This window comes from Capra hircus, chromosome 22 (assembly GCF_001704415.2).
Source record: "Capra hircus breed San Clemente chromosome 22, ASM170441v1, whole genome shotgun sequence".
NCBI classification, from domain to species: Eukaryota; Metazoa; Chordata; class Mammalia; order Artiodactyla; family Bovidae; genus Capra; species Capra hircus.
The window spans coordinates 2679291-2693894 of record NC_030829.1 but is presented as its reverse complement, the minus strand read 5'-3'; the positions used below and the strand labels follow the sequence as shown (position 1 = coordinate 2693894).

Genomic DNA, 14604 nt, shown 5'->3' with positions numbered 1-14604 from the left:
AAGCTGAAACTCCAATACTTTGGCCACCTCATGCGAAGAGCTGACTCATTGGAGAAGACTCTGATGCTGGGAGGGATTGGGGGCAGGAGGAGAAGGGGACGGCAGAGGATGAGATGGCTGGATGGCATCACTGACGCAATGGACGTGAGCGTGAGTGAACTCCGGGAGTTGGTGATGGACAGGGAGGCCTGGTGTGCTGCGATTCATGGGGTTGCAAAGAGTCGGACACGACTGAGTGGCTGAACTGAACTGATGCTCTGTGAAACCTTAATCCAGGATCTGCTGATGGGTGGGGCTGTGCTCCCTCCTGTTGGTTGTTCACCCTGAGGTGATGAGCTCTATGATACGCTCAGTGGTGACCTCCAAGGGGTCTCACTTGCCAAGGGGCACCTCCTGGGACTGCTGCTGCCAGTTCCACTGTCCCTGTGGCAGGCACTGCTGACTCACACCTTCACAAGAGACCCTCCAACACTAGCAGGTAGGTCTGGTTCAGTCTCCTTCCCCCTGGGTCCTGGTGCATGCAAGATTTTGTTTGTGCCCTCCAAGAGGGGAGTGTCTGTTTCCACCTGGCCTTTGGAAGTCATGAAATCAAATCCTGCTGGCCTTCAAAGTCAAATTCCCTGAGATTCCGAGTCCCTGTTGACTAAAAAGATGCAAAGCATGAGAGTTCCGAGGTAAGTTGTAATTGGGGCAGAGTGAGGACTACAGCCCGGGAGACAGCACCTCAGGGAGCTCTGAGAAAGTTAGAGGCAGTGGAGGAAAGTCAATATAGAAGATTTTGGTGAAAGGGGAGTTCAGTGCAATCAAGCCCTCACTTTATATAAGGAGCTAATGTCACCACAAAGGGATTGAGTGCTTTTCTAGATATGAAGAGATATAAGGATCCCTTGGGATCATGAAATAAGTTCCTGAAAATAAGTATCTAAAGACCTGTTATATCAGTTTCCCTGGAGCGCAGAGGGCCCCACTCTCCACCCTGAATTCAAGGGGTGTCACAGGCCAGCAGCTGCAGCAGCACAGGCTTCAGCCTCCACAGAGGCAGATGCCAGATGCCCTTGTTGTTGCTCACTCGCTGGAAAATGCTCTTGGCAAGTGCCAGGTTGCGGTGGACGTTCCTTTGCTGGATCCCCAGGCTGGGGAGCCTGACACAGGGCTCCAGATCTTTCTAAGAGTGGGAGAACTTCTTTGGTATTATTGTTCTCCAGTTTGTAGCTCACCCATCTGGCAAGTGTGGAATTTGATTTTATCGTGATTGTGCCCCCCCCCCCCCCCGCCAGTGTCTTGTTGTGGCTTCTCCTTTGTCTTTGGACACGGGGTGTTGTTCTTTGGTGGGTTCCAGTATCAGTCTGTTGACGGTTGTTCAGCTGCTAGTTGTGATTTTGGTGCTTTTGGAGGAGAAGATGAGCACACATCCTTCTGCTGCACCATCTTAATTTGATCTCTCTAGAAATGAGAATAACTCTTACCACCCTTGTTTATAGTAGACCTTGCAGGCAGGGTTCCAGGCAACAAACTGACAAGGTAAGAATTAACCTTCTGCTGGCCTCTAACTGTGCGTGCAAAGATCAGGTTTGGAATGCCAAAAAAGAGCCCCATCTTGGCTGTTACGGCCAGGATTCCTTTATTTCCTAATTAAGGAAGCCCTTGTAAGCGTGTCTAAACCCAGCTGTATTCCCATAGATGGCAGTCTGTCTAGGAGCTGTTTGGTCTTTAAGGTGAAGTTTCCCATTATCAGTTTGGTACTTTAGTGCAGATATGAGACATGCTCTGAAGAGCTCTGTAAAGATGGGACTGTGGATGAGACGTGTGCTGTTTATCCTTGGACCAGTTCCACTCTTAACATTTCTCGGTTTTTCCCTCCTGCAGTGTCTCCTCTGAGAGTGCTCAGGGTGAAACAGGTCTTTGTGGGGCTCCCGGGCAGGAAGGCTTTCTTGACTCCAGCCTTTGCTGTGAGTCCCAAAGGGCAGATTCTGAACTGTTGCTAATGCAATGATCCCGGAAGGGAATGGATTTAAAGACAGGGGATGGGCAACCAAGAAATAGTAGTGCAGGCTTGGAGCAGGGTCCCGGTTCCACCTCAGGGGCACAGTAACAATGTCTTTAAGTTCTTTAAGATGGCAGCATTCTTCATACCAGAGAGAGGCCACCTGAGGCTACATTAAAGAGAATCTCAGCAAGATTGCCTGAGACCAGATTAGTGGACTACAGGCCCTGCACACTCCCTAATCTTACCAGCAGCTCTGCCCTTGAACCAAGTGCCTCCTTAAATCCTCGTTTGGGAGACAGCTTTCAGGGCAGGAGCCTCCTGTGCCCTTTTCCCTGACAAAGCAGTAAAGCTGTCCTGCTCTGTTGGGTTGGCTGAGAGATTCCTTTAGATTTTCCTGTAAGAGGCTGTGGAAAAAACCCAAACTTACTTTTTGGCTAACCCCATTCTTCACCCAGAACCCTGTCTCCGAGATTTGATTTGGCACCAGTTCACAGAGGCCAAGTTTTTGGCATCGAGCACGAGACAAAGGGACTATGCAGGGTGCACCCTTGGAAGAGCTGTACTTACTTAATGGTTGTGGTGGGTTACCTCGTAGGGCTGCACGTCATGAGGGTTGGTCCTCAGATACTTCCACTAGGTTCTTAGGAGCAGGCGACCCTTCTTCAGAGCGGGATTCATTCATTCTCTCACTAGCAAAAGTGCGGTCAGACCATATTTGACTTGTTTTTAAAATTTAAATCTGACAAAAAACGTAAGTCCCCTGCCTAGGAAATTCACGGTCATCCTTCAGACTTAATAAGGTAAAGCACCTTGAATAAAATTTTTAAGATGATCACTTAAAAGTAATGAAACCCATATATCAGGAGAACTCACCAGAACACCTGAGCTGGTGGGGCTCAGGGAGCCTATGCTGGTTCTGAGCACTGGTTCAAGGTAGACTCGCTGGTGGTAAGATATGCATGTCAATGAAAAGATGAGCAAGTCTATCTGAGGAAGAAATGGAAAATGTTATTTAAGCCAACCTGGAGTTTGTACCGGGAGACATTCTTTCAGAACGTTTTGAGGACTGCTCCACCTATTAGAGGTCAGAGTATGATCACGTTTTTGAAACAAAAGGTTATACTTTAAGTGATGTATTATTGACAGTTTATATACAGTCTAAGGAAAAGGCAGTGGCACCCCACTCCAGTACTCTTGCCTGGAAAATCCCCTGGACAGAGGAGCCTGGTAGGCTGCAGTCCATGGGGTCGCACAGAGTCGGACACGACTGAAGTGACTTAGCAGCAGCATACAGCCTAAATCTGCAGAGGCCAAGTGAGTGGTAGGTCGTGGGTCATGGGGGCCCCTAGGAACATTCAGGAAGGACGTTCTCTCCTAAGAAGCCTGGCTGATACACGTGCACAGGGAAGGGAGGCGATCTGGAGAGGCTGAAGAAACGTTCATGTTTAAATTTTTCTCGTCTTGCCTTAACACCTTCCAGGTTTCTCTGGCTGATCTAAGGATTAAATTGACACGAGGTAGTTTAACAGGAGAAAATCAAACAAAAATTTAATAACACATGTATACACGGGAGAGACCCAGGAGAACTGAGTAACTCGACAGAGCACCCAAAGCCCTCACCGAGAGAGGACGGGCAAAGAGGCCAGCAGCCTTACAGATGGAGATTCCCCACATAAATGTAGATGCTTCTTACTAAAGGGTAACTACTCTTTGGTTTTCATAGTTCTTCCCCCGCTTCTGCAGTTTCTTAGGAAATGACCAAAGAGACGTATTTTGGTGGCAAATTTTGCTTTCCTACTAAGGGGAAACACTTGTACGTGGCATATGGTTAGCGATCAATAAATAGTAAATATTAGGGTGATTAAATATGACAGGATAATAATATCTTTCTGGAAAAAAGACTAATCTGGTGTCAGAAGATAATTCTGTTTTTTCCAGTCTCTCACCTCATTATATATAGCATATCTCAACTGAGGATCCTCTTGGTGTTGACTGTAGTCAAGACTGAAAGTCAAGGTCTCCTGAAATAATTCTGAAGAGTAATGCTTGCATTTTTTCCCTTTATGTCTCTCCTGTAGTCTTTAGAAACTACTGCTCTCTTTTCTGCCGCCGCCTCTGGCAGGTTGTCTCCATCTTTCTCCGTTAACATTGGCGATGCTGTGATTTGTAAGAAGTGCACGTGTAGTCACTCAGATGACCAAAGTATATTTCACACGCACATTTGGTCTTCATCCATGGTTCTGTGACTCATGGGAGCATCTTTTGTCCTAATGTTTGGTCTCCTTATGCAGAGCAGACCTTCCCCCTTGCCTGGATTTATGTTAGTGAGGTGACTTTTGGAAACCACCTAACGATGGGGGCTGTTTGCCAGAGGATCTCACCAGCTGATTAGCAGATTAGCACTTTAAGTCCCCCTGACCTGGGCTATTGAGGTGGGTGTCAGAGAGGCTGAGTCAATTTCCAGTGATTCAGTCAGTCGTGCTTATGTAATGAGGCCTCTATTAAAAACCTAAAGACGAGAGGGTCAGAGAGCTTCCAGGTGAGTGAACCAGAATGTTTTCAGTGCCCGGTGCTGGCCACCGACTCTACAAGGGCAGAGGCTCCTTTGTTCAGCACCTCACCCTGTCTGTCTCCACATCTGCTGTTGGGCCATATCTTTTAATAGTAACCAAGTGAGTAAACGGGTTTGAGTAGTCAAATATAAGAAGGTCATGAGAACCTCTGCTTTATAGCCAGTTGGTCAGACGCACAAGTAACAGTCTGGACTTGGTGATTGGCATCCTGAACTGGAGGGAACCATTGGAACCTCTGGTTTGCAGCTGGTCCCTCAGAAGTACAGGTAGCAACCTGGGCTTGCCATTGGCTTCTGAAGTGGGGGCAGGGGCCGTGGGGCTGAGCCCTTTCCCTGAGGAATCTGATGCCGTGTCCAGTAAACAGTGTCTGAGGTGAGTTGTGGGGCCCCCAGCTGGTGTCCAGAGCACTGGCAGTTGGTGGTGTGGAGATGCCGCCGCCTCCACGTTGGAACTGGGTGACCAAAGCTCCTTTTAGTCATTCTTGGGAGTTTCATTGTTTAATACCGCAGAGTATATTCCTTAAATTGGAATGAAACTTAAAATTACGAGGACTGATGACTGACAATCCAGCTTAACGGTTTTTACTCCAACATTCTGATTTGCACAGACCTGTATTAGAGGCTGGCGATCAGTAATTTTGAAGAGAACCCCAAATGATTCTAAGGTAGTTGTCCATTCGTCACTTTGCAAACACTACTCTAGGTCAGCTCAGTTTGTTTAGAATATTCTTATACAAGACAGTCTTTTTGGTTGATCTTTCTTATCTTTGATAATGATATCCTGCTCATGGCACTCACTTTTTAAAGATGAAAATAAACACAGGTTTGTTATTTTAAGATAATTTAAGTTATGGTAAATAAACTTAGATTACAGTATACGGTAAAATTTGACAAATGTTAAAGCTGCCTTAGTCTAGTTTGTTAAGTTTATAATAGCCAGTTAGGCTTTTACCCTTTATCCAGAAAATCAGATTTTCCCAGGCCAATACTTTGGATATTTGTGAATATCACAAATGCTTTTTACATCACAAAGAACATAAAACTGAATCTGACTTTACTGTGAGTGGACTGCTGAAGCTCCCTTTTACTTCTCTGTTGCAATAAGGTCGAGGAAGGGTGCTTGCATAAGCAATAAAGCTAAAGGTCACACATGGCCTATTTTGTTACTTTGCAAGCAGTTTTCCTTTCAGTATGGGGATAAATACAGTGGGATACCTGCCTTGTATTATTTGGTGTCTTTCTAAGATCTCATTTTTCCCTGGCCCTGCAGCTTTTACTCTCTAGAAATTGGGTGTGTATGGAGTCACACGATAAGCATTAATGTTTCTAATACTTACTTGATCTTATATTTATTTTTGCAAGGATAGGAATCAAATCTTTCATTTTCATTCATAATAAATTTGAATGGCAGTCACTGGAACAGTAAGCTTGATGCGTGGCACTAGTGAATTTTCTCTTTGCTGTGCTTGGCTATTTCTCGCTCATCTTGGTTCAATTTCATAATCTTTATGGGCCCCAGTTTTCCCAGATGTGAAATGGGTCCAACAGGATTTTCCCACCTCATAGGTAATCATGGGAATTAATTGCGACAGCGTTTGTGAACTCCTTTGTGCAGTACTCAGTAGTTCGTTTGAGTGTGAATATGTTTTGTAGTGGTTGTGTATGTGTTTTTCACATTCTTGACTCATACCCAGGTTTTTCTTAAATTCCACGAAATAAGGATCAAATCCTATAGTCACTTTATTATAAAGGACCATTTTCAGTGGTTTCTATTCTGCTTTTCCAGTCTCATCTCCTATTATTCTCCTCATCATCCCTTCTCCCCATACTGGTTCAAGCCTTTGACCTTGTTACCACTGCTGGCAGCAAACGGTTAAAGTTTAAGTACTGTAAGTACAGTAAACATAACCACCCTCTTCACCTTAGAATGCGTGGTTGAGAGTCGTTTGATATTTCCTATGACCTTTGAAACTCCTCCCCCTCCCCACCTCTCAGTCGCTATGGCATTCTGTATTGTTGCAAATATATTATTTCCCTTTATGGCATAATAACTATTACACAGCTATCTCCCACACTGAGTTTTCCTTGCTGAGTAAAGGATTATTTCGTGATAAAAATGCGTGCGTAGGAAATCACACCACTGATCTAGTTAGAACTTTGTGCAGAGCAAAGGCATAAAGGCTCGGATCTTCAAGGTGCACAAACTGTGGGACACCATCTGTTTCAACTCTGTAGAGCAATTTGACCTACTCCTTTAGCGGGGAAAAAAAATACTCCAGTTGAATAAATCCTGTCCATTTAGTTGGCTCTTAAGGTATTATGTGTATCAGACATCTAAGATGAGCACAGTTCACCTCTCCTCACGCTAGACCTCATCCCGTCACTTACCTGGCCGGTTCTCTTACTCTGCTGTTCCTCTTTTAAGACAGAATGCGTGTGACAGAGTCTTAGATGGAAGTGTACATGGACACTTGAGGTGTACAGTATCGTATATCTTTTTGGACAGGAAATGAGGATTTCAGCTACTAGCAGCGTGATTGGAATGATGTTTACTGTTATTTCAGAATAGAGCTGAATCCAGAGAGGAGAAAGTAAACCCCTCAGGGGAAGAAAACTTTACCTCTTTATCCATCATTAGGAGAAAGTGCAGTTTGCGCTGGAAACAGCAGGAGTTAATTATGGTCATGAGGATCTACCACTTTGGGGGGATATAGCAGGTCTTAGCCCTTAACTTTTTTGATAAACTGAGAAAGAATCTAACTTAAGAACAGGAGTTGTCCTACATGGTTAGAAGCTTTTAAATTGGTCTTGGTGAAGGATTGAATAGTAGCTTTCACCTACTCAGACTTGTAAAACACATTTATTTTTGCCTAACTTTCCTATAATCCTAGGTATAAACAAATCACTGGACATGTCAAACTCTGACTTTACTTGGGAGTAATTGGAAGCCTTCAGTTATAAAATCAGAAAAGCAAATACATTATGATAGAACAGACCCAGAAACACACACACCCTTTCGTTAATTTTCATGTTGTCTGAAATAAAGCAAAACAAACTTTACAAACTCGATCATTTAGTTGTATAGCTGAAACTAACAGAACATGTGTAAATCAACCCTTCAGTAAAAAAAAAATTTTAATAAACTGTACAGTGGAGAAAAGACAGTGTCTTCAGTCAGCGGTGCTAAGAAGAGTGGACAGTGCATGTAAAAGAGTGAAGTCACAACATCCTGGAGCATCTTATCCAAAACATAAAACAGATTAGAGGCCTGAGTGTAAGACCTGAAACTGTAGAAGAGGAAAACAGGCAGGGTGCTCTTAGACATAGATCATAGCAAATTTTTTTTTTTTTTTTTTTTTTCCGTATCTGTCTCCTAAAGCAAAGGAAACAAAAGCAAAAGTTAACACGTGGGCCTTAATTTCACAGCAAGGGAAATCATTCACAAGATGAAAAGACAGTGTACTGAATGGGAGAAAATATTTGCAAATGATAAGATCAATAATGATGACATCCAGAATAACACAACTCAGCATCAAAAAACAACCTTATTTTAAAATGGACAGAAGACCTGAATAGACAGTTTTCCGAAGAAGATATACAGATGGCCAGCAGACATGGGGAAAGGTGGTCAGCATCGTTAATTAGAGAAATGCAAATTCAAACTACAGTGGGATAGAATGAGACTGTAATTCTGACATCTGTCAGAGTGGTCGTCATCAAAAAGACCACAAATTGGTCGGAATGTAAATCGGTGCCACCACTGTGGAAAAGAGTATGAAGCTTTCTCAAAAAAGGAACAATAGAATTACCATATGAACCAGCAAGTCCACTCTTGAGTACATATCCATTAGTAAAAACACTAATGAAGAAAGATAACATGCACCCCATTGTTCATAGCGGCGCTTTTTGCAGTAGTCAAGATATGGGAGTAACCTGTGTCCATTGACTGATCAGTGGAGAAAAAAGATGGTAAGTGTGGACAATGGGATACAACTCAGCCATAGAAAAGAAGGGGATTTTGCCGTTTGCAACAACATGGATGAACTAGGAGGGTATTATGCTTAGTGAATTAAGTCGGAGAAAGTCTGTATGGTGTCACTTACGTGGGGAATCTGGAGATACAGACTACTGTATATAGAATAAATGACCTGAAAGGATATAGTACACAACACAGGAAATATAGCCAATGTATTATAACTGTAAATGGAAGATAACCTTTAAAATTGTGAATCACTATGTTGTACACCTGAAACTTATATATACATCAACTGTGTTTCAGTAAGAAAAAAGAAATGGGAGTTTTTAAACGTTTCAGCAGTGTTTGTATTATTCTCTCAATATACTTTTTTCTGCTTATTTATTCAGTGAGACATTTCTATTTTATGTCTTTATTTTTAAACAGCTGTCATGGATGCACTGGTGGAAGATGATATTTGTATTCTGAATCACGAAAAAGCCCACAGGAGAGACCCAGTGACTCCAATCTCAATATATTCAGGAGATGAATCTGTTGCCTCACATTTTGCCCTCGTCACTGCATATGAAGACATTAAAAAAAGACTTAAGGATTCAGAGAAAGAGAACTCTTTCTTAAAAAAAAGAATCAGAATTTTGGAAGAAAAGGTAATTTGTCTATCACCTTCATTGTGTTTACGACTTAATAATTCAAAGTATTTGAGATTTTAGTATTTGTCTGCTCTGTCTTGCATGAGTGTACCAAATTTCCAAAGATAAGTCACTGCAAATCTCAAAGCCCTGAACATTTTGCTTGGCCTTCTGTGTTTCACGTATAATGCTTAGTGACTGTGTGCAGAAGACGATTTAGCAACATGAAGGGAATAAAGTTCAATGTTTTTCTTACCTCTTTCAGATTGCCTTACCTTCCTAGCTGTGTGTATTTCATTCAGGATGTTTAAACCTATGCAAAAAATTATATATCAAGAAAGGAAGAAGTTCCTGGAACATTGTTCCAATATGTTTAGTAGTGATTTTGTCAGAACTGAAATTTCACCAGGACTGACATCTTTACCTCAGCATTCTCTTTTGTTCTCAAACACATGTTAATAAGAATGTGTTTAACTGATGAATTAGTGTCCTCTGTTTATACCTTTCTCATGCAGAAACTGTATATCCTAAATGTTACAGAATACATAAGCCAGGTAAGCTGACTCAATTATAAATCCTCATCTGCTTTGTTTATGTGTTGGGAAGTCTTCCTCACGCTATCCATGTACTTCTAAAGTTTAACTGAGTTCCTGTTTCTTTAGATCATGCTTTATGATCTTCAGCTCTTCTGTGTGCTGTGTTCAGACAGCAGCTTCCACAGAATGAGAAGGAATGATCTAGCTGTACAGACTTGAGGGTGGAGTTTGGTAGAGACGGACTCATTTGCAGGAAGTAAGAAAAGGAGGACTCAGTTGTAAAAATAATTGATTTCTTAGTATTCATATGAATTTTCTTTAATGACTATTAAATAAATTTGTGACATACTGGGATAGAATGAAACAAGATGACATTTTAGAGTTTGTAGTTAGGTTTATTTTAAAAGTCAATAGAAAAATGTGGTAAGTAATACTGGAAATATTTCTGTACTTTGTGATCAACAGTCCTAATAATTTGTTCTGCATTAATACAGCACTTAATGAACTAACACTTCTATTCCTTAAAGTGTCAAGTACACACTAAATTGATACTCGCTTTTCCGATGATGGAAAATAAATAGTGTGTTCTAGCTTGGAAAACAGAGAAGCTCCATGAAAGAATGATGTACTGTTTTAGTATGATGAATTATTATAAAAGATACAGCAAAGCATAAGATACTGATTAAGGAAAAGCATAAAAGAAGATTTTTAAGATAGCTATTCTGTGCTTTTGACTTTCTTGATCACTAAGTGTAAATGTGCAGAAGTGGGATGGCCACTTAATTGTGGTTGTGGTTCAGGCTTTCTTCCCTGCATTAGTGTAATTAAAGTGAGATGCGGAGCCACCAGAAGACGGACTTATTCGCTGATGTCAAGCATCCTCTTAAGCTTCACCTTCTGATTTTATGCCTTTAGCTTATAGGAGCTCGAAAGGATGAAGAAACAAGCTCTGTGGGATGGGAACAAGTAAATAAAGCCTATCACGCGTACCGAGAGGTCTGCATTGACAGGGACAATCTGAAAAACAAACTGGACAGAATGGTAGGTTGGCCTGTAAAGAGTGGGATCTGTATGTTGCAAGTGAGTTTTCTCTTTCAGGAGGTTTAAAGTTAGAAATGAGAGATATTTACATTTATTGGACAAAAAATTTGCGTGCTCAAGGCAAAAGCAGAAAAATTTTTAATAGGAATATTTGTTACTTACTTCTTTACAAAATAAGTAGTCAGTTTGTAATGATGTTTAGGTCTTAAGTATATCTAACACCACTAACTTATTTTGAAAAATTGTGACTCAGAGTTTATCATTGTTTTCTTTTCTTTTTTAAGCCAGTGAAAAAATGTCCTAAGTTAGGGAAAGAGATTGGTGAAAACTGCATTCAGTTTCCCACCTTGCTTTTAAGAGGCTGGAATCTGTTTTTTCAAATCTGCCTGAAAATGAATATATAACATAATACCGATCTTTAGATTTTATTGACTGTAATGTGGCATTTTCCCTACTTAACTAGAATAAAGACAACTCTGAATCTTTGAAAGTGTTGAATGAACAGCTACAATCTAAAGAAGTAGAACTCCTCCAGCTGAGGACAGAGGTGGAAACTCAACAGGGTAGGCCACTTATTTGTTTAAATATTCTACCGCAATCGATACGATTTCCCATTCATGTGTTATATCCATGATCAGTTTTCTATGTCTATGTGCTAAGGACTTACTTTTTAATTTGAGGGCTTATGTTAATTTCTGTGTTCTGCTTTTACCGAATATCAAATCCTTCTTAACTTCTCCTGAGGTGTAAATTGCACTTTTCCTAGAGAAAATTTGACGGTTGATTCGGGGCTGGTTTGTGATGAAGTAGGTGAAGAAAGGAATACAGTCCCATATTCTATAAAGCCTCTTGCCCACGTTGGGTACCCTGTCATTTAGTAGTTACAGCTGCTGTTTTGTTTGTTTTAATCCAGTTTCTGAAGGTTGTTAAAATGTGCAGCTGAGATGCTATGCTGAGAAGTTAGGATTGGGGTTGGGTACTAGCCTGCCCCCATGCAAGCAGGCTCTGAGGGGATAGCTCAAGACGCGGCCTTTAAGAGGTCTGACGGGAGGTTGAGGGGGGATCTCTCATGGCAAGTGAGCAGGCCTTTTTCTATGGACAGAGTCTAAGGAACTAAGTCTTTAGTTCCTTAATAAGGGTAAGGGTTCCTTATTAAGTATATCCCTTGATACGGATAGGGGCTAGTCCGTGTCCAGTGGTGTTGCATTTGTACAGTAGAATGTTTATGAATGAAATTGTTCAGAAGTCATGATGTAGGCCTGATGGTCAAACTTCATCCTCTCTGCAAGGACTGGATGGGATGACTAGCTGAGTGAGCCTCAGCTTACTCACGTCATTTCATTCTTAATAACTGTCTTAACCTCACATATATATGTAAATGATGTGTCATTTCAGCGTATGCTTGATATGTGCTGTATATTTTAAAGTTTCAGGTTGACAAATTAGCTGTTTAATCTAAACAGAAAATCAGGAATAGGGGTGATGAATACATGCTATTGTATTGTATAAAATAAGATTGCTAATATCTTAGCATAGACACTTGAAAGTACTTACTGTCTTTAAAAAACATTTTAATTGTAGATGTTTTATGTTGGTTTTTCTTTTACCTCCATTTTACTAACATAATCTTTTTTGAACTGCAGCCCATGTAGAAGTCAGAAATAACAATTTTAATGTCCATCCTTTTTGTAGTGATAAGAAATTTAAATCCTCCTTCGTCAAACTGGGAGGTGGAAAAGTTAAGCTGCGACCTGAAGATCCATGGTTTGGAACAGGAACTGGAACTGATGAGGAAAGAATGTAGCGATCTCAAAATAGAGCTGCAGAAAGCCAGACAAACGGTACTACCGAGTCACTGACTCGAGAAACCCGGTGTGCTGTGTGCATCCTGTGTGGGGTTTATAACTAGGTGTCAGATCACAGAGGCAATGTATATTGTAGCTACTTAGAGAATTATATTCTGTGAAGATTCACCTTTATCTTCCCCTTTAATCGTTTTTGCTAAAATTTGGTAACTGTACACTTTTATCATAATTCCAGAATTACATGCTTTTGTTGTTAAAAGCTAATTTTTTAAAAACCTTGTTAATTAAAGTTGTTCTCTCAGCTTCCTTTCTTTCAATCTCCTTAAGTCATTTTTTTCTCTGTAAAGTTTAAAGAGAACTCAAGTTTTAAGTTTTCCATTTTATTTAACTTAATAATTTGATTAATTTAGACATACAAGAGACTTTATTTTTAGAATTATTAAAACAAAACTTTTGAGCATCCACTAATTCTCAGAAGTCTAATACTTTCGGAGCAACTTTAGGTTTCAGCAGATAGCTGAGAATTCAAGAATTAGGGGCAGGGAAAGCAAAACAGAAAACCCTGCTGAGCTGCTAAGGTGCGTTTAGCCTGAAGTCATCCACTGAAACACAAGTTGCCTCTCAGATCATTCAGAGTCTGTCTGCTATTACAGTGAGCCCTGGACAGTGTGAGTGTGACCAGCGGAGGTCCACTTACACAGAGATTTTCCCGAGGAATATGCAGTGAGTCTTCGGTACACCAGCAGGTTGCACATGTGTGGATCAGGCCACCGGAGGAGGCTGCCGAGCAGGCCGCCGGTGGTTGGTTGAGTCCATGGACACTGACCTGAAGACGTGCAGGGGCGAACGTGGGACTTGAGCATCCAAGTCGTTTTGGTACCTACTGCGAATTTTGGAACCAGGCTGCCATGGACACCGAGGGACAACTTTACATTGAGTTTTGAAAAGCTTGGATATGTGTTTCCAGATGTCATGACAGAAAGGGCTGAGGGTAAAAAGAAAGAATGATAGAGAAGCAAGGCAGAGTGAGAGCAGTGCTTCAGATGCAAAGTTTAAAACAGTTCTTATGAGAAATGGAAAAGTTAACTACTCCCTGGAGTTCAGTGGCAATTATATGCATTCTGTACTCTCATATATTGCAATCTAAGGTAGCCTCTTGGACAGTTGTTTCTCAGGGTCAGCCTTTCTGCCCATCAGAGCACCCAGCACTCCTGAGTAGCTAGGCCCCCACCCTGGGCTCTCCTGGGCAGCCACTGCCTGAGAGAAGAGCTTCCCCCACGTTGCCTGGGTGCCCGCCGGCGCTCTGCCCCAAGCCCCACGTGTCCTTAGATGAGCTAACAGGCCCCTCTTCTGTACTGTGGTCTTTACTGAAAGTGACCACTGGTTAAGGAGGAGATAGGCAGTAAGAATAATACAGCATCCTGCCTTGGCCTTCACCCAGTGAATTCCTCTGCAGTGGACAGGGAGAACCTGATTTGCAGCCCCCAGGCCTGATAAAGGGGAAATACACCCTATAAAAATTACTCTCAACTCCTGTTAGAACCAAAAGCTTTTTCCTACTTGACATCTGAAATTGTTTTCCTAGCTTTGCACCTGTGACCGCATACACAATTCCTTTCAGCAGCTCCGGCATCTTGTCCCACAAGCCCAGTCACTACTTGCTTGCAAGAAAAGATTGGCACCTTGAAGCTCTGAATTACAATTGTCAGCATATACATTCTACTTGAAATAATTCACTAGCTTTAATAAATAATGGATATCTCCTTTTAGAGTGGAAAGCAGTACCATAGAGTCATAAAAACTTGGTTCTTAATCGTCGTATTGCTTATTAATTGTGACATTAGCAAAGTTAACTGTTGTAACTTGACGCTAACTAGCCACTTTTTATGAAAGTTAAGTTAGGCAGTATGTAAAGCAGCATGGTGCCTAACACATAGTTTATTCAATAAGTAAATGTGTTTCCAAAAAATGCAGTTAGGTTAATCCAGAAAAGCAGCACTGGAGGGGTCTGTCGGTGTAAGGGGTGTGTCTGTGTACCAGTGATACACAGTTAAAGTC

The 14604-nt window shown here is 41.6% G+C and overlaps 1 protein-coding gene across 4 annotated transcripts in view; it reads left to right on the top strand.

Moving 5' to 3' along the window:
* The window catches only part of AZI2 (5-azacytidine induced 2), a 36481-nt gene that overhangs the window by 10541 nt on the left and 11336 nt on the right, over positions 1-14604 (top strand). For 2 of the 4 annotated variants that reach the window (XM_018067030.1, XM_018067029.1), the window contains exons 2-6: positions 8962-9182; positions 9680-9718; positions 10616-10741; positions 11205-11304; positions 12434-12582. In XM_018067030.1, coding sequence (XP_017922519.1) covers positions 8967-9182; positions 9680-9718; positions 10616-10741; positions 11205-11304; positions 12434-12582 — 630 coding nt within the window. In that variant the 5' untranslated portion in view covers positions 8962-8966. The remainder of the gene's footprint in view (positions 1-8961; positions 9183-9679; positions 9719-10615; positions 10742-11204; positions 11305-12433; positions 12583-14604) is intronic. The other 2 variants (XM_013973395.2, XM_005695506.3) reach the window with 1 other exon arrangement.